Genomic DNA, 22945 nt, shown 5'->3' with positions numbered 1-22945 from the left:
AAAAGCTACAACCTGATTAAAGGGTGTATCAAACTTTTCTCAATTGATCCTTATGTCCTTTTTTTTACGTAGAATCCATTTCTGCTTGGGACATTTTTGTATTGCGCATGGTTAATGAGACAATTTGCATATTTGATTAAACTAGCATAAATAACGAGTAGAGGTCATCCAACTTGTGTTTTGGTGGTTTATCTCATTCAGGTGTAAGGACCTTTACAGTGTAACTATTGGGCATGTTTATGGTAGCTAATTAGCATATATGATGCATATGTAACGACTCAACGCAAACGCATGGTCATTTTCTGTTCAGTCTTATTCCAAGTAGTTTAATCAAATATACAAATTATCTCATTAACTATATGCAATACAAAAATGTCCCAAGCAGAAATGGATTCTACGTAAAAAAATACATAAGGATCAACTGAGAAAAGTTTGATACACCTTTTAATCAGGTTGTTATAGCTTTTGCCCTGATCTATAACACTGTGCTTGAGAAGAGAGACACAGCGTTGTGTGATTAATTCATACACACTTTTCCTCTTTCACAGGGGCGTTGCAGAAGCAGTCAAAGATGCGGAAAGCTCTCATTCAAATGTGTGCCAGTTTGAGCCCAGTGCCCATGACTAAACAGGCACTACCACCCTTACCTACACGGAATATCAAACGCCCAGTCTACATGTCAATAATAGCAGATAAACCTTGTCTATGGACATCCAAGGGCAATGAGGAAGTGACACTGAGAATGGCGAAGTCTGGCGTGGCCGCTAAACCCCCACTAACGGTCCATCAGATGTTTACCTCAGCTGTGGAGCGATTCGGCACTTTCACTGCTCTCGGCTGGAAGGAGGGCCAGCAGCAGAAGGTTCTCAACTACAGAGACTACTACCAGGACTGTCGGACGGCAGCCAAGAGCTTCCTCAAGCTTGGCCTGGAGCGGTACCATGGTGTGGGTATCCTGGGCTTCAACTCCCCTGAGTGGGTAATTTCAGACATTGCTGCCATCTTGGCAGGCGGGTTCTCCGTAGGCATCCACACCACCAATTCTCCTGAGGAGTGCCAGTATGTAGCACATAACTGCAAGGCCAATGTGATTGTTGTGGAGAACCACAAACAGCTTCAGAAGATCCTTCAGGTTCAAGACCAGCTGCCCTACTTGAAAGCCATTATACAGTATAAAGATACTATAAAAGAGGAGAGACCAAATCTTTACACATGGGCAAAGTTTATGGAGCTGGGCCGAGCCGAGCCAGATGCTCCCCTTGATGACATCATTGCCAGTCAGAAGCCCAATCAATGCTGCACGCTCATCTACACCTCAGGGACCACAGGTCCGCCAAAAGGAGTCATGTTAAGCCACGACAATCTGACATGGTCAGCTTTGGCTCAGAAATGCCACCTGCCTCTGCCAGACGCCACCGAGGCCCAGGTGATAGTGGTCAGTTACCTACCCCTCAGCCACATTGCCGCTCAGATGGTTGACATCTGGGTTACCATGAACATTGGAGGGGCCACCCACTTTGCACAGCCAGATGCCCTCCAGGGCTCCCTGGGAATCACTCTAAAGGAGGTGCGTCCAACATTCTTTATGGGCGTACCCCGTGTGTGGGAGAAGATGCAGGAAAAGATGAAATCTGCCGGTGCCCAGTCGTCCACCCTTCGCAGGAAGGTGGCCATATGGGCCAAGAACGTGGGGCTACACACCAACCTCAACAAAATTAACCAAAATGGAGCAGTTGGTCGTGAGTCGCTCAACTACCGCATTGCCAAGATGCTGGTGTTCAAGAAGGTGCGCAAGGCACTGGGCCTGGACCACTGTTACAAGTGCTTCACAGGTGCTGCCCCCATCACGAAAGACACCCTGGAGTTCTTCCTCAGCCTGGACATACCCTTGTACGGCGTGTATGGTATGAGTGAGGTCACAGGACCTCACTCCTTCTCCACTCCCAATGCCTTCAGACTCACCAGCTGTGGGAAGGTGATGCCAGGGTGCAAGACAAAGATTCACCACCCAGATGAGGAGGGCATCGGTGACATATGCTTCTGGGGTCGACACGTCTTCATGGGCTACCTTAACATGCCTGAAATGACGAAGGAGGCCATTGATGCAGAAGGCTGGCTACACTCTGGTGACCTTGGTAAACACGATGAGGACGGATACCTTTTCATAACCGGACGCATCAAAGAGCTGATCATCACAGCAGGCGGAGAGAACATAGCTCCTGTTCCCATCGAGGACGCTGTAAAGAAGGCCATACCGCTCATCAGTAACGCCATGTTGATCGGAGACTACAGGAAGTTCCTGTCCATGCTGCTCACCATCAAGTGCCAGGTGAACGGTGAGACGGGCACCCCAGAGGATGACTTGACACCCGAGGCCGTAGAGCTGTGCAAGAAGCTGGGCAGCGAATCCATGCGTGTCTCTGAGATTGCTGGTGGCAGGGACTGCGCTGTTCATGCTGCCATCCAGGAGGGAATCCACCAGGTCAACGAGAATGCCACCTCCAACGCCCAGCGCATTCAGAAGTGGATCGTCCTGGACCATGACTTCTCCATCATCGGGGGAGAGCTTGGTCCTACCATGAAGCTGAAGAGATCGGTGGTTATGAATATGTACGAGGATCAGATTGAGAACTTTTACAAATAGGTGGCCACTCCCAACAACCACCTTGCCTCCCAAGTAGAACTGTGTACTAGGGATGTAACAATATTGTTGTTATAATGATATCGCAATAACAAAATCTATCAATATTATTGTGGCAATGCAGGTTCGACTCCCGATCCCGACGACCTTGCTGTGTGTCAATCCCCCATCTCCCTCCCTGTTTCCTGTCAGCCTACTGTCCTGTCAAATAAAGCCCCAAAAGACATCTTTAAAAAAAAAATCTCAATGTTATCGTAGGCCTCAATATTATTGACAGTTACACCAACATTGTTTACGTATCGAGGCCAGTTTCTCTGCGGAATTTCAGACAAAGTTTGCCACAACTTCCATCATACATGTAGGCTTTGTTCTGTCTACTTTTAATTGTTCACTGTATATTTGGCTCGTTGAGCCATATTTATTTTCTTTCAGCAATATCGGCTCAGTACGAACCACACCGGAAGGGGACGGCGTTAGCGAGAGTTAGCCAGAATGGCTAATAGTAATTAAACATTTGACATTGCAGTGACTTTGCAGTCACTGCAATGTCGGCAATGTCCACCAGTCACGTTAATATTTCTGAAATTTTCGTGTCATGTACATCCCAAAGAAAACATTATTAACCACGTTATCATCTTTATAAACAACAGTTCCGTTCAGTTCCGTTTTTCTTTTTTTAAGTGTGCGGAAACACAGTGCACCAAAAAGTAGTTCCGCCCCAATGTTGCAGCAGCTGGGTATAAACTGTGCCCACAGCTATGAGCCCAGTGTCGGAAAAGTACTCAAATGTGTTACTTAAGTAAAATTATCAATACTGCAATGTAGAAATACTCTGTTACAAGTAAAAGTCCGGAATTCTAAATTTACTTGAGTAGAAGCACAAAAGTATTGGTATCAAAATGTACCAAAAGTAAAAGTACTACAATGTTTGAAAATAGTAGATCTACAAGCTCTCAACGCGTCGCGATTGTGAGCTTGTAGATTGGCTATTTTCAAATAGCCTAGGTATAAAATAGGGCTAATGTGTTTAATGTATGTTTTATCATGTAATTTATATCTGCAAAGGAACTAGTAACTAAAGTTTTCAAATAATTGTAGTGGAGTAAAAGTACAATATCTGCCTCTGAGATGTAGTGGAGTAGAAGTAAAAGTATAGACAATTGGAAATACTCCAGTAAAGTAAAAGTACCTCAAAATTGTACTTAAGTACAGTACTTGAGTAAATGTACTTAGTTACTTTACACCGTGGGTCTCAAACCTTTCCATGTCAAGGACCCCCAAAATGATGGCTTTTTTTGTCTGCGGATCCCCTGTCTCAAAAAATATTTTTGTGCCAGGACTTTTCAAAAATAGCTGATCAACAAGCTCATAGCGTGGCACTCGATGCCGCGCTATGAGCTTGTAGATCTGCTATTTTTGAATAGCCAAAGTATAAAATATGGTTAAAGCGGTTAAAATGATTGTGACGCCATATTAACTAGTTTTGCTGGGGACCCCCTGGTACCCCCCCAAGGACCCCTGGGGGGGTACCAGGACCCCACTTTGAGAACCAATGCTTTACACCTCTGTATGAGCCATTGTACAATTGTGCTGTAGTCTACTGTACTAAACTAGTTTACAAAAGGAACTATAGGTTCAATAGATTGTTAGAGAGAAGTCCTCATTTAGGCATAGATATGCAGTTTGCTATAGTATATCAACATTTGTTTGACCTTTTGTGTGTACATCATTCACACCCTATTAAGCAGCAAAATGGTTCTCAATTAAGGTAATCTGGACAGCAGTTCCATTTGCAGTGGCACTAGGGTGGTCCTCCTGGTCATCTTCTCTGTCGTCATGGGGACCCTCTTCAGCCTCTTCTGGCAGCTCATCTCCATATCTCTTCCCAAAGTTGTACAACACTGCCACTGCAACAATGACTGTCATTGTTGTCTCTAACTTTGTTCGAAGCCCATCCTTCAAGCAGGGAAACCTCCATTTCCAAACTCCAAACGCTCTCTCCACAAGACCTCTTGCTGCAATGTGGCTGGTATTGTACCGTCGCTCTCCGTTTGATCCACCAGGGTTTTGAATGGGGATGTGAGTACAGTCAATTTCTCCTAGCACTCCTGGAAAACCAGATCTTCTGTAAAAACCAGCAGATGTTTCTCTTGTTGGAGCAAATCTTACATACTGTTTTTTCAAAGACGCAATTGCTTGTGATACCCTTGCAACAATCATACTCACTGTTGAATTATGTACTCCAAAAAGGTCCCCATCCACCAGCTGGAAACATCCGGTTGCATAAAAGCGCAAGGCTATGCAGTAGCTGGAGCAAGGGTGGTATAGCTGCATTCCTGTCACTGCCATGTTCAATTGCAGGCCCGATTTTATCAAGTATTTTCATTACAGACTCTTTGCTGAATCTGTACCGCCTTATAAATTCATCTTAATCATAAAATTCGACTGGGTTTAGACGGTCCCTTATTTTTCATTGAGGTACTCTTTCTTTTTCATGAAGCCTGATGAGGGTTCTCATCTTAAACAAGCTTAGTGCTTAATGAGGGTTTCCAGTTTAGTAGACCTTGTATTGTGAATTTGTACTTCCATGTACTGTTATGTACTGCCATGTACTATTCTCATGTCTTTCTAAATAAACTACATCAATCAATCAAAGCCATCTGATATATGCTGCCATGTTTACATTTAAACCACCTCTACTGCTAGTTTAAAATGAATCCCTTACTGATATTTAAATTGAAGTTTAAAGTAGTGGTGCAACAGGATTACCATTAATCCAGGTTTACAGTGAAAATGAAAACCAAGATTAAAAGGATGGTTTAAAACTAAACCTGATTAGTGGAAACTAGGTTTAAAGTTTGGTGCAACTGGATTGATAGATAAACCTTGATTTAAAAGGTTAAAGCTTAATCCCTCTTGGTGCAACCGGCCCCGAATGTCTGAATGATAGAACAGCAGCATAAAAACAAATAGATTATCTATCTATCTGTAGGTAAATGTAGAGGTCGCGCTAGGATTTAAACTCCCGGTCACAGTGTCCGGAATTAATAACATTTACCGGACACCTGATAAAAATAACGTACATAATAATTCTTTATGCATGAATGACAAGCAGGTGCACAAACCTAGCCAATAACAACAATTAAAGCATTATATTTGGGCCTGAAAGCTAATTGAATGTAAAGGAGTGGTAGGCTATACAAAAATGTACAGCTTCATCTTGCTTAAGGGAATTAATTATTGGGCTACCATCGCGCAGGTTGTGTCCATGGCTGGCTGTGTGCGTAATGATTTCTCAACATTGCTTCATTAGTTTCATGCCAACACATGTTCTTCAGAATAACGAGCAACAGTCTAAAAGTTGCGTCTGCGCAAATGTTTCATAAGGTTGATAGATTCATCTGGCCAAATTAATCAAAATATAAGCTACTCACTGGTATGGTCATATGGTGACATAATTATGTCAGGATCGAGTGTGTCCATGCAGCTGTTATGCAACTTTGGGAAAGTTGAATAAGCTTTAGTGGTGATCATGTGCAGTCTCCATCTCCTCATAAAGAACTTCAATTCAAGTGGTAATGTTTGTTTACGGGTTGGGACCGTGCATGCATTCCATCATTCCTGGCTTAACCTGCACGCTACGGGACCTGACGCTGAAATGGACAGCTGTTGTTTCTGATGCTTCATCTTCAAACGTGTGTGCATTGTTCTTGATTTGTGGTTAGACAACTTCATATATTCATTAACTTTTCCGTTATATATATATATATATATATATATATATATATATATATATATATATATATATATATATATATATATATATATATATACATATACGTATACATATACATATACATATACATATACATATACATATACATATACATATACACATACGTGTATGTGTATGTGTATAGTGTATAGCGTATAGTTCGTGATTCTGCCTCCAAAAAATCATGATATGATATTTTTGCCATATTGCCCACCCCTATGAATAGTCATATCAGCATGCCCATATATGGGCAATTGTCATATACTGATGACATCAGGGATCTTCATATATGGGAATAAAAGGGACAAGCAGTGACAAATACAGAGATCTCCATATATGGCCATAAGAGGGACATATCAGTCACATCGGCGGTGGCACGTAGGTGCCGAACTCTAGACGTGACAGCCGCATAGCGGCCCGAACTTCTAGTAGACATACAGTGTCAGGCTAAAATACAAAAGATTAGGACTCAGTAGCTTCAATAAAAAAATTAAGTTACGCACTGATCAGATTAGCTTCGGACATACAGACACATAGACACCAACCCTCTTATTGACACTCCTGCAGAGTCACACCGTAAAAAGTGTCATCATGGTTGAATACAAATTTAAAGAGTTAATTTTCCTCAGAAAGAATAGCTGTTTTTAAAAAGGCTTCTGCATTAGGCTCAAAACTGAGTTTCCTGTCAATGACTGAGACAAGATATTTGTAACTGCCCTCCAATATGTCAGAACCCTTTACTACAATCAAAGTGGGACTGGGAATTGCCAGTCTAAAATCAACCATCATATCCTTACTAGCCACATTCAGGTGAAGGAATGACTGATTGCCCCACCACCACACAAAGTCATCAAACTCGGGGTCTATGATCTTGTTCCTGCCCATGAAGAAGGCTGTCAATCACAGAATCAACAGCAAATGTCAGGGTGTGCCCATTTTCATGAGTGATCTGACATTTGTTGGTATACAAAATATACAGCTGATGCGAGATTGTGGACTAGCCAACACCAACTCTGGACTCCTGAATCGCTGCCCTCCACACCCTCCTGTCTAGCATCAAAGTTATTATTATCAGGGTCTTGAGCTCTGCAGTGTTGTTAGCACCGCTGTCGCGCCACAGTGTGTCTACAGTACGTGACCTAAAACACAGTTTCGTCCCCATAGGAAAGAAAATTATTGTGTTCAGCAGAAAGCCAATATACTAGAATAACACTGGCTCCACTTTAGTTTTCTCACCCCAAAACCCTTATCTTTGTTCGCAATACAACACAGCTCATGGCCATTTTGCAGCGTGATTGTATTACTGGGAGTCATAATTTAGTCTAACGGTTACCCATGGGGAAGCCAAATGGCACTGGTGAAAAAGGACCAGATTCTTCTCCTAAATCATTATCATTAATGTTTTAAATGAAAGTGGGCAGCCAGCAGACTAGGAGAATTGACAGATCGACCATCGAAATCCAGTATTTTATCAGCATGTTGGGGGTTGTTGTGGAATATCGAGCACTGTTCAAGTTGCAGAAGTTTGACAATATTATGGAGCCATTATGATTGTGGTCTCCTCAGCAATGCATATCAGTGGCTAGTAAACGTTTCAGCTAAAGATACATTTGGTGTCACCCTGGGACCAGAACTCTTTATGAATTAACCACTTAACAAATAGTTAAAATAGCCGATCTACAAGCCTACAATATGTCGCAATGCGATGCATTGTGAGGTTGTAGATCTGCTATGTTCACTATTTCTTACAAAAAAAAAATGGAATAGTTTAGATTTTTCCCCCTGAAATTCTTTTGAAAATTGATGTTTAATGTTTGCATTTTTGAAAATATTTTGAAATTAATTATAATAATTACGGGGCCAGAGCTCAGCTCTGGACCTGTTTTAAGATTGGCAGTATTCTTCTGTTTCTGCCACTTTTCGCAGTTCTGGCTGAACCGTGCTGTCGCTTTTTACGAAACTCGGCCATATGGTAGATGGTCATGAAAAACTATCAATAAATAAATCTCACAATCTTTCGTCAAAAGGTGGCGCTATAGCACTCAATTGAAAATGCCAACTTTGAACAGGTACAACTCATGCCCTGTTTGACCTACATCCATAAAACTTCAATACACACATGCGTCTTCTCATGATGAACAACTTTTACCCTCTGACTTTTGACCTCTGACCTTTAGATCTCCCACCATTTTGAATTATATAAAAAATCTCCTCCTGGGATTTTTGAGTAATCTGCACGAAACGTTTTACACATGAACTTTGGACCTATGCCGACAAACAAGCAGCAAAGATTTTCCATAAGTGAAAAAATGAAGCTTTAATGAGCCAATGAATATTGCAGTTTTATGACAATTATTCATCTGCCCCTAACACATACATGCAGACTCACATTTCTTTGAAACTTTGCGGTAATGTTGAGGGTCATTCCAAATATCACTGAAACCAATCTTACTCCAATTGGTCAAAGGGGGGCGCTATAGCGATTTTTGGAAAATGCAAACTTTAAACAGGCAAAAGTCATGCCTCGTTTGGCCGACAGCCATTAAACCTGCTTACACAGTGCCTTGACTCATGAGGAACACATGTATCATGTTGACCAGTAAGCTCCGCCCTTAGATTGTCCGCAATTTTGAGCAGTTTGTAAAACACTTAAACCCAGGATTTTTCAGCTATTTGTTTGAAACTGTATCATCTGTGTGATCTCCTTTTTCACAGGTTCTTGTCTGTTGGTCCAATGGCTTCTCCCTTAAGCGAGTGCCTCACGACCGCAAGGTTGCCGGTTCATTTAAGTTGAATTGCAAAAAACATGACTGTATCAATGAATACATGTGCAAACGGTAAAGATAACATGAAATGCTTATTTGAGAGTATGTTTTTTCAATGTATGACGTACTTCATTGTGAAAATAGCCGATCTACAATCTCACAACTTTTCAGATAGCAACGTTTTGTGAGCTTGTAGATCGGCTGCTTTCACTGGTTTCGGTTTCGAGGAGACATACAATTTCTCTATTGGTAAATGGTTTGTGAACGAGTGATCTTAGTGTTAGTGTTAGTGTGAATTCTTTTTTCACTGGTTCTGGTCTGTTGGTCCAATGGCGTCTCGCTTCAGCATCAACCTCTGGATCCAAGGTCGCCAGTTCAAGCCTCAACTCTTGCTGGCTACTTTTCAATTGTATCGCACAAAACATGACTGTATCAATTAATGCATGCGCAACTGTTAAAGGTAACATGAAATGCTTCTTGGAGAGATTATTTTTTGCAATATATGACAAAATTGTGAAAATAGCCGATCTACAATCTCACAACTTTTCAGATAGCAACGTGTTTCTGAGCTTGTAGATCGGCTGCAGTGTTATCTCTTTTTTCACAGGTCTTGTCTGTTGGTCCAATGGCTTCTCCCTTAAGTGAGTGCCTCATGACTGCAAGGTTGCCGGTTCAAGCCTCACTTTATGCAGACTCATTTAAGTTGAATTGCAAAAAACATGAATGTATCAATGAATACATGTGCAAAGGGTAAAGATAACATGAAATGCTTATTTGAGAGGGTATGTTTTTGCAATGTATGACATACTTCATTCTGAAAATAGCCGATCTACAATCTCAAAACTTTTCAGATAGCAACGTGTTTCTGAGCTTGTAGATCGGCTGCTTTCACTGGTTCACTTTTATCTTCAACAGACAACCACAGCCTGGACAAAGCTATAGCACTATAGGTAGTGTTGCAGCCTGTCAATCCGAAGGTTGAGGGTTTGATTCCTGTTAATGGCAATAGGTTGAGACGTCCAATCAATCCATTCTGCTTCCATCTCTCTCTCTCTTCAATCTATTCCGTTTCCATGTCTCTCTCTCTCTCTCTCTCTCATTCACTGGCCCCGTATTATCGCTGCTTGCAGCTATATTTATTATTGTTTTTGTAGGGAACATTAAAAAAAAACATTGTTTGGGAACAACTGATCTATACTTGTACTGCCAGAGGCTCTATGAGCCAAATACTAATAGATGGACTTCCTATATACACATATTATTCAATATATTTGGACATTCTTCATTCTTCTGTCCTGGTCTATATTTCCAACTACAGATGTAACAAAGATCTAGTAGTAGTGTTTATTAAATCTACTTGAGAGTAAATGGTCTCAAATGTGTCCAAGTGCTTACTGCACAGGTTAACAGGCAGCATAGCATCACACTCTGTCCCTGGACACATTACGACTGCAACTATTGATTATTTTCTTTTTTCATTTGTTCCTATTTTTTTTTATCCCACGATTTTGTAACACATTTTTCACCCAGTGCCAATTGTCTAAGTAATCCTGGGCGCTACACTCCCTCTGCCAGCCTAGGGAGAGCCTAGCCCATGTGTCCTTCAATGCATGAGAGCTAGCAAGCCACTACTTATCACCTGACAGGGGGGAGGTTACCTGGTTAGACGTAGCGCGTGGCAAGGAAATTAGAAAAGAAGGTAGGGTCAGCCTAGGGGGCGGGCAGACACCATTGCTTGCATGGCAGACGCCATTGATGCGCATGGGAGCCAAAACTGGAACCGGATGTTTGGCGAAATACATTGAAGTGATGGTAGCCAGCTGGACCAGCTTGTGAACAAACATTATTTCTAAACATATATTGTATAATTATGTATACAATTGTGTTTCATAAACATACATGTTATTGTCCATCAATACTAAGCTATTAAAAATAAGACAGATTAATATATCCATGCTTTTATTTTAAACATACATGTAAAAGGTACAGTGAGTAGGGTGGCCGTACTGCCATTTATAAACATACCTTATTAACTATTAAACTATGGCTCTGCATAAACTCAGGTTTATGGCATTATTACATAATATTTTATTAGCTTTGAAATAAGGCTAAACATTAACATGTCCGACGTTGTATGAATGATCTAGATGATTAAGGTTATTTAAAAGAAACGCACTCTCCTCCTGGGTTCCCCCACCGTTCCCCCGTCTTGGAGAACTCAGCCCTTCCCCTCTGGAGGGAACGTCAGAAACCCTTTTCTCAATAATGTTGCATATTTCTGTGAATTTAGAAAAGCCTAGTAAGCATTTTATAATGAATCCTGTATGTTTTAACTTAATTCTTGTCAGTCTGCTGGTTGAGGGAGCAGCTGTCTTACCGTCAACAGGCACTCTTGCATAATATTAGAATGGGCTCCGTGGGAACAAAGAGCTCGGCCGGGTGCAGTGTTTAGATTCACACCTATAACAATAGACGAGATACTTAGAAGTGTTATCTTGATTAACTCCACTGTAGCAGACAACCACAGCTGAAATCCCCCAAATAGCAACCTTTTGTGTCTTATTACATGAAACATTTGAACAGTTCCTGGGTTTATAATGTATTAATATAATATTTACTGCGGCCTTCAGTCTTGAATACACCACATGCAAAAGAAAAAAAAAATGTCATCGCAACCTCCCGTTCGCTTTTATACGCCTTTGAAAATAGCATGTCTCAGCCAAAAATACATAGTAAAAAAAAGTACACAGGAGATACAGAATTTTTAAGTAATAAGTTAACCAAGAAGTGAATGGAGCAGCAAATCTTCGGACCACAATATCTTGGGTTCTGTGTGAGAAAAACGAATAACGCCCTGGAGGGCATCTGGCTGTGCAAAGTGGGTGGCCCCTTCAACCTTCATGGCAACCCAGATGTCAACCATCTGAGCAGCGATGTGGCTGGGGGGTAGGTAACTGACCACTATCTCCTTTGGCGTCTGGGAGATGCAGATGGCATTTCTGAGCCAAAGCTGACCATGTCAGATTGTCGCGGCTTAACATGACTCCTTTGGGCGGCCCTGTGGTCCCTGAGGTGTAGATGAGCGTGCAGCACTGATTGGGCATCATCAAGGGGAGCGGTTGTTGGGAGTGGCCACCTATTTGTAAAAGTTCTCAATCTGATCCTTGTACATCTTCATGACCACCGATCTCTTCAGCTTCATGGTAGGACCAAGCTCTCCCCCGATGATCGAGAAGTCATGGTCCAGGACGATCCACTTCTGGATGCGCTGGGTGTTGGAGGTGGCATTCTTGTTGACCTGGTTGATTCCCTCCTGGATGGCAGAATGAACAACGCAGTCCCTGCCACCAGCAATCTCAGAGACACGAATGGATTCGCTACCCAGCTTCTTGCACAGCTCTACGGCCTCGGGTGTCAAGTCATCCTCTGGGGTGCCCGTCTCACCATTCACCTGGCACTTGATGGTGAGCAGCATGGACAGGAACTTCCTGTAGTCTCCGATCAACATGGCATTACTGATGAGCGGTATGGCCTTCTTTACAGCGTCCTCGATGGGAACAGGAGGTATGTTCTCTCCGCCTGCTGTGATGATCAGCTCTTTGACGCGTCCGGTTATGAAAAGGTATCCGTCCTCATCGTGTTTACCAAGGTCACCAGAGTGTAGCCAGCCCTCTGCATCAATGGCCTCCTTCGTCATTTCAGGCATGTTAAGGTAGCCCATGAAGATGTGTCGACCCCAGAAGCAGATGTCACCGATGCCCTCCTCATCTGGTAAGTGAATCTTTGTCTTGCACCCTGGCATCACCTTCCCACAGCTGGTGAGTCTGAAGGCGTTGGGAGTGGAGAAGGAGTGAGGTCCTGTGACCTCACTCATACCATACACGCCGTACAAGGGTATGTCCAGGCTGAGGAAGAACTCCAGGGTGTCTTTCGTGATGGGGGCAGCACCTGTGAAGCACTTGTAACAGTGGTCCAGGCCCAGTGCCTTGCGCACCTTCTTGAACACCAGCGTCTTGGCAATGCGGTAGTTGAGCGACTCACGACCAACTGCTCCATTTTGGTTAATTTTGTTGAGGTTGGTGTATAGCCCCACGTTCTTGGCCCATATGGCCACCTTCCTGCGAACGGTGGACGACTGGGCACTGGCAGATTTCATCTTTTCCTGCATCTTCTCCCACACACGGGGTACGCCCATAAAGAATGTTGGACGCACCTCCTTTAGAGTGATTCCCAGGGAGCCCTGGAGGGCATCTGGCTGTGCAAAGTGGGTGGCCCCTCCAATATTCATGATAACCCAGATGTCAACCATCTGAGCTGCGATGTGGCTGAGGGGTAGGTAACTGACCACTATCTCCTGGGCCTCGGTGGCGTCTGGCAGATGCAGGTGGCGTTTTTGAGCCAAAGCTGACCATGTCAGATTGTCGTGGCTTAACATGACTCCTTTTGGCGGACCTGTGGTCCCTGAGGTGTAGATGAGCGTGCAGCATTGATTGGGCTTCTGACTGGCAATGATGTCATCAAGGGGAGCATCTGGCTCGGCTCGGCCCAGCTCCATAAATTTTGCCCATGTGTAAAGATTTGGTCTCTCCTCTTTTATATTATCTTTATACTGTATAATGGCTTTCAAGTAGGGCAGCTGGTCTTGGACTTGGAGGATCTTCTGAAGCTGTTTGTGGTTCTCCACAACAATCACATTGGCCTTGCAGTTATCTGCTACATACTGGCACGCCTCAGGAGAATTGGTGGCGTAGATGCCTACGGAGAACCCTCCTGCCAAGATGGCAGCAATGTCTGAAATTACCCACTCAGGGGAGTTGAAGCCCAGGATACCCACACCATGGTACCGCTCCAGGCCAAGCTTGAGGAAGCTCTTGGCTGCCGTCCGACAGTCCTGGTAGTAGTCTCTGTAGTTGAGAAGCTTCTGCTGCTCGCCCTCCTTCCAGCCGAGAGCAGTGAAAGTGCCGAATCGCTCCACAGCTGAGGTGAACATCTGGTGGACCGTTAGTGGGGGTTCAGCGGCCACGCCAGACTTCGCCATTCTCAGTGTCACTTCCTCATTGCCCTTGGATGTCCATAGAAGAGGTTTATCTGCTATTGGTATTGACATGTAGACTGGGCGATCAGTAACAATGGGCACTGGGATCAAATTGGCACACTTCTTGGACTGCTTCTTGGTACTTTGGCTATTTTCTGCTTGCATTTGCTTGCATTTATCTCTTCCCTTATCACACTTTTCTAACGTGTTGCTATCGTGATCAGAATGTGAAAGTCACCAAAGTCAACCCTTATATAGCAGTGGTCTGATGTCACACATAACACAAAACATTGCGTAACAATGCCGATTTGTGCAAGTTTGTCCTGAATTTTCAATGTTATGCCTACAACTTCCTTAGTTTGGCCTGGGCTTAATCTTCTCTCCTATCAGCAGTTTTGGGCAAATTCCGGGCACATACTCCCTTGAATGACCATGGGCATAGTGGTCGGATTGGCAGACAACCGGATCTCCGTATATGACTACGGGCGTATCGGTTGGATCTTGACAACCGCCTATCCGACCGACTTACGCCAGGCAAGGCATTCTGTTGGGTCGTCAGCGACGAGTTTGAAGTCGGTCGGTTGAACGGTTCTCGATACATGTGAACTACAGACGGATGGACAGAGATTTCACGCATTTATTGTTAGATATCAAATGTAAGCACTTGTTTACTTGGGTGATCAGACCTTTGTGGCCCGGGCACCTAGGCAAAAGTCTTCTTTTATTCAGTCTGTAATTCTTTTTTTTAGGTTTGGTTTTTCTAGTCTTTATTTTTTTTGTTACACAGTTGAGCACCTGCCCTGAAATGTCTATGCATGGCCCTACTCTCCAGGAGAGCTGGTCTGCCTGTTTGAAGACACCAACCTTATGCATCACACACGCCAAGAGTCAGTGTTAATTTCGTCGACTAAAACTATGACAAAAAATGTTGGGCTGAAAGTTGACATATGCCAATTGTCACTTTTGAACAATTTAGCCAAAGCATCAAGTACCATAACATGTACAGCATGCATGTAGCATGGGCTGGTTCAGTAGGGATTTACAACCCTGATGCTTCATTCACACCAAACAAAGCTGAAAAATGTATCACCTTTTAGTTTCAATGTTATCTCTATGCAAATCAGCTTTATCATTTTTTAATGAGATTTTAAAAGCTCAAATAGAAACGCATGCTTTTTTTCTCCCTGACCTCATTCTTGAAGCTGCTTTTTTTCGAGCCGTCAGCTTTTTCAAAATCAATTCTAGCCAATCAGAGCACAGCATGATCTGAATAGGCGGGGACTAGCTCATTCAGCCAAGAAATATGTCAACCCCGCAGCAGACACGGAGATGGGGTTTCTGGGGATTTTTTTTTTTTTTTTTTAATAATGGCTGTTATGTAATATTAATGGTGAAAAAGGATATACAACCAACAAGTCGTGGAAGCGGTGAAAACTGGTTGTGTTCCGTGACGGCCTCTCACCGCAACTCTGCTGGGGGAGAGGAGAGCGGGCTGGGGGAGGACTGCACGGTCCGCCGTGCCTGGTTCTCATCGGGCGGAGCGGGGCATTGCAGCATATGTGACCATTGAACGCTAGCCTGGTTCCAAACCATAGACCCCGCCCACTCTCTGAGTGGACTGCTCCTCTTGGTCTGGTGTTCAAATGTGAGCCTATGGATCCTCACGGTAGAAAAAAAAACGTACAATCAGAGTCGGAGGTGGGGGTGGGTCTAACGACTATCTGCTAAAACAAGCTGCGCGATGACGTCAGATGTAGGCGGATCCGTGGATCTCTTGTGATTGGTTTAGGGAAATATAAATCCCCTCCCCCTCGTAATCACCCGACACTACAGCCAATGTCAGACTGAAGCTTCACGCAGCTTCAGGCTGATAATCAGGCTAATTGAACGCCGGAGGCCGAACACACTCCCACAAAAACGAATATTAAAGTTACATAATACCAGGGCCGGCTGGTATCAATGGGCTAGTGGGGCTAAGCCCCCCCTATCTTATGGAATAAAGATGAGACATTATTATTAAGATGTTTTAGAAGAGATTATTTTATATGCTGGTGGAACCTGGAGCAGCAACAGCATCAAATAGTTACAAGAACAACACACAATTCAGCTTCCATTGGCTTTCATTGAGTTGAGTGATTGACAGCTGACATGACACGCCTGCTTGATTTACTCACCATTGGGGCTAATATATTTTAGCCCCCAAGCTCCGCCCTCACTGGCTTTTGACCAATGACATTTCCTTTCTGTGCTTTGTTCTGGGAAAGTGAAGGAGGATTAACAGGCAGGTGCCAGTATTCAAATGGATTGTAGATTATTTACTTTCTAATCAGTTTTCAGAAAGGTATTGTGGATTTGCTTCATTTATCTGTTAAGAAACATGATTGCTGCTCTAATCACATTGGAAGTGGCTCAAGCTGTTTGGGGAAAGTTAACATCGCTAGCTGTGTGTGTGTGTGTGTGTGTGTGTGTGTGTGTGTGTGTGTGTGTGTGTGTGTGTGTGTGTGTGTGTGTGTGTGTGTGTGACTGTGTCACAGTCAGGGGTCATCACCATGGCAGCTTGTGATGGACATTTTCATTAATATTTCATTTTTGCCACAGACATGCAAAATAATCATCTTATCACAAGTAAGACGCGCGAACGCGGTAAGCGAACGCAAAAAAAGAATGAAAAAAAATATTTAAAAAAAAGTAACCAATAAAAAAATTTTATTTAAAAAAAAAAAAAATCTGCGTTAAAAGGAGCATCTTAGAAAAATACAAATTCACAAAAAAAAAACTTGGAATGTTTTTGAACAATTCAACAAAGTGTTTGAAGTGCCTGTTTCACCCACTTCCGGGGGGCGGAGCCAAAATCCGAGCCCGATGTATTTGTTCGTAGACCCCCACTTAGGGGGGGTAGAAAAAGTTTGGGAGCGATTCGGGCACTTTTCATTTAACATGGGGTTTCAATGGGGAGTTTTTAGGAGCCTTCTCCGGGGCGTGGCTTCCGGGGGAAGGGGCGGGCTTAAACGCAACCTTGACAGGTGTGTTCAGTTTTCAAAGACCTTTCATTTGATGTATGGTACGTCTAAATTGGACATTTACTTATCTCAGAGGAGCTGCACACAGGCAGTGCACACAGGCAGTGCACACGGAGACACAGAGACACAGAGACACAACCCAAGCAGGGTTACATAGTAAGCTCCACTTGGTCGCCGCGCCTCCTCCCGCGTTCGCAAAAAACACAGTGGCCTAGCCCTAAATGTATACTAATGGACTCCTAATGTGTCATAGGGTCTATTCCAATGTGCTGCACATTTTAAAACAATAGTATGTCTGCATTAACTACTGAGCCACTTAACGACCAACAAATTCAATCCTAATTATTTTGGATAATAATAATTGAGTCTCATCAGTACAGACAGTGCTTCAACCTCAAAAGGGCCACTTTAGCTGCAAAGGTGAGTGGGTGCCTAATATTATATACATATGGCTAATATAGAGATTGCTGGCTTTTCAAAAGACAGAGTTACTTGAGGACAGAAGGAGATCAAGTTCTACCAGCTAAACCACTTGGTTTGGTTTGGCAAAGTATGGTAGCTAGTGGATTCCATTAACGTGATCAGGTATTCTCTGTTGATGAGAAAGTTTAAGGCATGCACATGTAACAACGGAAAAAGACACACCCTACACGCTACACTTGATTTGTTTTTGATTTATTAGACATAATAATTACATGTTAAATGCTTCTCACGGAAGGATAAAATGCCAATGGAACAAGGAAACTTGAGAGAAACTTGAGAGACAAAAAAGATAATGTACATGATGAGTGATTAATGAAGGGCATGCCAGGATTTTAATTGATTGCAGTGTCACAATAGTTTAATGTGAAGGCACCTAACTTTGATCAGTGAGTTAACTTTTAGGTTGGAGGAGATCCTGACCTAGGCTGTGGATGGAGGGTTTCCATGGATTATGATTGTGGAGTGTTATTATAGTTGTCAATTATTGAAATCCCAAACATGGAATATACTTGGACCATTTAATGCCTGTCTCAGGACTGCCACCTGCCAGTATACAGTGGATAACTTCCCAGTCTCCAGGTTTTCGAAAGTATAGCTACCACTTTAAAGGTTCTATGACATTCATTTTTGCTTTTTTTATTTTTTATGTTTTTTGGGGGGTTTTATGACCTCAATTACACCCAACTTTGAACATTCAGTGGATTTTCTGTGGTCTGGGGTTTTCTGAATAATTAGGCTGAAAAGTTATCTGTGATTGGCCCTTGGACAGTCAAGTCACAGGCCATTAATCCCGCCCACTCTCCTCCTCGCCCCTCCCCTCCCCTATCCTTTCCTTTGGAGGGGGGGGGGGGGGGCCCAAAGGTGATGATTGACAGGCAAAATCCCTCAACAGCGACACCTGCAGGCAAATATTTCTTTTTTCATTGCAGTTGAAAAGGCTTTAGAAATGTGAGAGAAAAACACCTGCAATGGCTCACTTTTTATACACGTTTGAAGGACCATGACAAAGACTTTTAATGTGTTGTAAAACTGAATGTCATGAAAGCTTTAACCCTGACATCCTAATTTTGGGCATGTCATTATAGGCTAAAAATATAAGAAAATTACTGATCTACAAGCTCACACATGCTGTGATGTGTTGTGATTGATTGATTTGGATAATAATAATCCAGCTTTTCCCTTCCAAATAATATTTGTATTTATTTGATAAGTGGCTTGTTTTAAAATGTGTAGCGCTGTGGAATAGAGTAGACCATATGGCACATCAGGAGTCCATTATTATATATTTAGGGCTAGGCCTATGTGATTCTGGTAATATTACCTTTTTTTTAAAGCACATTTTGCTATTTTCACAGAATTGAGGCAGTTATTAGCAATCTTTTCGTTTAGCTTAGTCTTGTTGTCTTCACCTGATGCAATTGTGTGTACAGGTACCATGTGCACTAGGCCTACTAAAAATCTCCTGCAACTCATGAAATGAGCATGTTACTTTACGAGTCACCAAAGTTATTCAAGGCATTTCTATAAGTTTCTACATTATAATGAAGAAAATATATAGGCTATATCTAGATTTTGACACAGACATGTTTGTCTGTGTACGGACATGTTGATGACCCCTGGTCACACTGTGTGTGAGAGAGAGAGACTAGTCTCTCACCCTCGAAAATCGGCAAAAGTGGCCGTTTTCAAGATGTTTTGGCCATTATCTCTGGAACGGAAGGTCAAATCTGCTCAGTTCAAAGCTTGTTAGATGCGTGACTTTGAAAGGCACCTTTATGGGGTTTTCGGGTTTTTGGGCCTAAATATATGGTAATTGTTCGGGCCGGCCCAGTAGGGCCCAGTTAGGGCCGGGCCTTAATTTTCAGGCCTGTTTAGAACTCTTAGACAGACAGACTGTGTGTGTGTGTGTGTGTGTGTGTGTGTGTGTGTGTGTGTGTGTGTGTGTGTGTGTGTGTGTGTGTGTGTGTGTGTGTGTGTGTGTGTGTGTGTGTGAGAGAGACAGACAGACAGGGAGAGGCTGTGTGTGTGTGTGTGTGTGTGTGTGTGTGTGTGTGTGTGTGTGTGTAGCTTTAAAAGCAGTGATAAGGACCATGGGAAGAGGTCTACTGTAGGAGGAGATGAGTTTCAGTTTATACATACCACTTTCTAATCTAACCTTGTAATTAATTGTCTGGTTCTGGTCTTATTTTGTTTATAAAGTGTGCTATTCTTGTGTGACCCTCAACACAGGATTTGATCATTCCAGGCTCAAATTATTAGTATTGCCACCACCACCAATAATCATGATATAAGAGCAGCTATCTGCACATACAAACAACGTTCACTGGAGCAGTGGAAGCTCTGCTTTGTTGTGGGTACTTGTGTTGTTGTGGAGCATTTCCTATAACAAAGTATAGATAGCCTACAGTAGTGTCATTGCTGTAACTTGCGATCTGGAATGTGATGCTGTTGCTGCAGGGTGAACTATGAGTAGCATTATAGTATAATGGATGTCTTATAGCCCCCCACCCAAAATCACCACCAGCCGCTACATACTGTCATTAAATTAATGATTAATTAATTATAACCTTTATCACCGACACACCAGTGTGTGATGATGATCACTCTGGCCTGCACTGAAACGACATGTGTCTCTCTCCCCGCAGTAGCACGTCTTCTGTGTGTGTGTGGCGGGTGTGTGTGTGTCAGTGGTGGGAAGAGTACTCACATGTTCTACTTAAGTAAAAGTATCAAAACTGCAATGTAGATATGCTCTGTTACAGGTATAAATCCCGTATTAAAAATGTACTTAAAAAGTACAAAAGTATCTGCATCAAAATATATTTAAAGTACCAAAAGTAGAAAATACTCATTATGCAGAAAGTCCCATTTCACAAGTTTTCAAATGTGTAAAATGAATACAAATCTTTTGAAAATAGCAGATCTACAAGCTCACAATGCGTCGCATCGCCAGGCATTGTCAGCTTGTAGATCTGCTATTTTTTCGAACGGCCAAAATATATATACTGTTGACTATGGCTGTAGTGTTAATTAGTGTTTTGTAATAATGATCAAAACCGACAAAGTAATAGTAACTAAAGTTTTCATATAATTGTAGTGGAGTAAAAGTAGGCTACAATATTATTTTCTGAGATATAGTGGAGTAGAAGTAAAAGTATTGAAAATTGTAAATACTGAGAAAGTAAAAATACCTCAAGCACTTATAAGTTACTTTACACCACTGCTGAGCACAGAGGACTAAAATAAATCGGTGGGAATGCACATTGTCTCACATTGTATTGTTTGCACGTATATATAGACCTAGATTGTTATTATTATTATTATTATCATTACCCTTATTATTATTATTATTATTATTATTGTTGTTGTTGTTGCGAACTGGTGGTCGCGATGCGGTCGTGAGGAGATGCCTGTTTCCCTCAGTGGTGTAAAGTAACTAAGTACATTTACTCAAGTACTGTACTTAAGTACAATGTTGAGGTACTGTTGAGGAAGTGACACTTTACTACAATTATTTGACAACTTTAGTTACTTTGTAGATTTTGATTATTATTACAAAACATACATTAACCACTTCAGCCCTATATACATTTCAGCCATTTGAAAATAGCAGATCTACAAGCTCACAACGCGTTGCATAGCGAGTTGTGAGCTTGTAGATCTGCAATTTTCAACAACTTGTGAAATAGGACATTCTGCATAATTTGTACTTTCTACTTTTGGTACTTTAAATACATTTTGATACCAATACTTTTGTACTTTTACTAGGGCAAATTCCGGACTTTTACTTGTAACAGAGTATTTCTACATTGCGGTATTAATACTTTTGCTTAAGTAAAAACATTTGAATACTTTTTCCACCACTGGTGGTGACTTGTGAGGTGACCGTGATGAGAAGCCTGGTTCCCTGGTGCTTTTTCCACACAGCATTCGCAAATGTATATGAATGTTTTTAATTTGCAGCTGTGCATGTTAAAGTATTGAAGATTGTGAAACTTGGGCAATTATATACTTTAATTAATTAATGAATAACCTTTAACACACACCGAGTGTGTGTGATCACTCTAGTCTGGGAGCTCTAAAACCGGCATGTAGATGCCGGTCCTACGACCCCTATCAGAGGACCTCAGAGGACCACAGCACCGACAGGAGGTCTCGGTGCTGCGTGTGTGTGTGTGTGTGTGTGTGTGTGTGTGTGTGTGTGTGTGTGTGTGTGTGTGTGTGTGTGTGTGTGTGTCTTTTTACTAAATAATCAGTGTATATATAATAATGTCGCTTTAATAGCGAAGCATCAAACCATGAAATAAACTATCTGTCTGTTTACAGGCTCCGGCCGTAGACAGACAGACACGCCCAGTTTGATAAAAAAAAAAAAAGCTAATCCAAATGGATTTCTGCTTTTTTTTGTGTTCAGCTTAATTTGGTGTGAACAAAGCTTGTCTCTTACCATGTTAGAGCCATGCTCTACCAGCTACCTGCAAATGACACTTTCAGGTAGCTGGTACCCGTAAGGGTCCATTTGGTTCCATTTGTACCAGTTCCAGTTGCACACCCGTAAGGGGCCATTTGGAAACCCCTGAAGGAACCATGAGGGTCCCTGGACCCAAATTTTAGACCCACTGGTGTGGCCTCTTTCAGTTTGGTAGCAGACACATATAGTATAATGTATGACATCCAACGGACAGTTTATTTAGGGTAAACATAATGTCATCTGGTGATAAAAATTCAGTGCAATTACCTATACCCTTCAAGTTGTCGAAGGTAGGGTCAGGGTAGAGGTTTAGTCAAGCGATGCAGTAGCTCACGAAGAACAAGCTTCAAAAAGGTTCAGCTGGGCGGAATGGAGTTCTCAAGGGAACTATGTAATGGAATAAACCATGGAGAGAAACCTGTCGGAAGAAGATTGTTGGTGAACTATTTTAGTTGACCTGGTAGTTGGTTAACAGACCAGCTCAATGGTGATGCTATTATTTTAGTTTTTGTAAGGAAATAAACACTGGGATCGATACCGGGTCTCCCACATGGGAAACCAAACACCCACTGCTCATCCAAAGCAGGGACTCTGTCAGTCCTTGGCCCAGTATATGCCCAGAATGTTAATTCTGCATTTGTTATGTTTCTCCACTCACTCAGGTTTATCCTTTAATTTGTCACCTGTATATAAATAGCACATGTCACAAAAGTATTAATTTTATCTTTATTTTTAAAAGTATTTTAATGTGTTTT

The 22945-nt window shown here is 42.4% G+C and overlaps 2 protein-coding genes across 2 annotated transcripts; one reads left to right on the top strand and one right to left on the bottom strand.

Moving 5' to 3' along the window:
• Positions 1 to 571: 571 nt before the first annotated feature.
• Positions 572 to 2838, top strand: LOC308101369 (long-chain-fatty-acid--CoA ligase ACSBG2-like; the record flags this gene model as incomplete). Its single annotated transcript, XM_080450793.1, has 1 exon — positions 572 to 2838. The coding sequence occupies one exon, from the start codon at positions 572 to 574 to the stop codon at positions 2642 to 2644; it is 2073 nt and encodes a 690-aa protein (XP_080306919.1). The 3' UTR covers positions 2645 to 2838.
• A 9479-nt stretch (positions 2839 to 12317) lies between these two features.
• Positions 12318 to 14288, bottom strand: LOC308101368 (long-chain-fatty-acid--CoA ligase ACSBG2-like; the record flags this gene model as incomplete). The annotated part of the gene is made up of 1 exon (XM_080450792.1): positions 12318 to 14288. The coding sequence occupies one exon, from the start codon at positions 14286 to 14288 to the stop codon at positions 12318 to 12320; it is 1971 nt and encodes a 656-aa protein (XP_080306918.1).
• Positions 14289 to 22945: the final 8657 nt, after the last annotated feature.

This window comes from Gymnoscopelus braueri (assembly GCF_963280865.1).
Source record: "Gymnoscopelus braueri genome assembly, chromosome: 15".
In the NCBI taxonomy this organism is placed as follows: domain Eukaryota; kingdom Metazoa; phylum Chordata; class Actinopteri; order Myctophiformes; family Myctophidae; genus Gymnoscopelus; species Gymnoscopelus braueri.
This window is presented reverse-complemented; position numbering and strand designations above follow the sequence as displayed.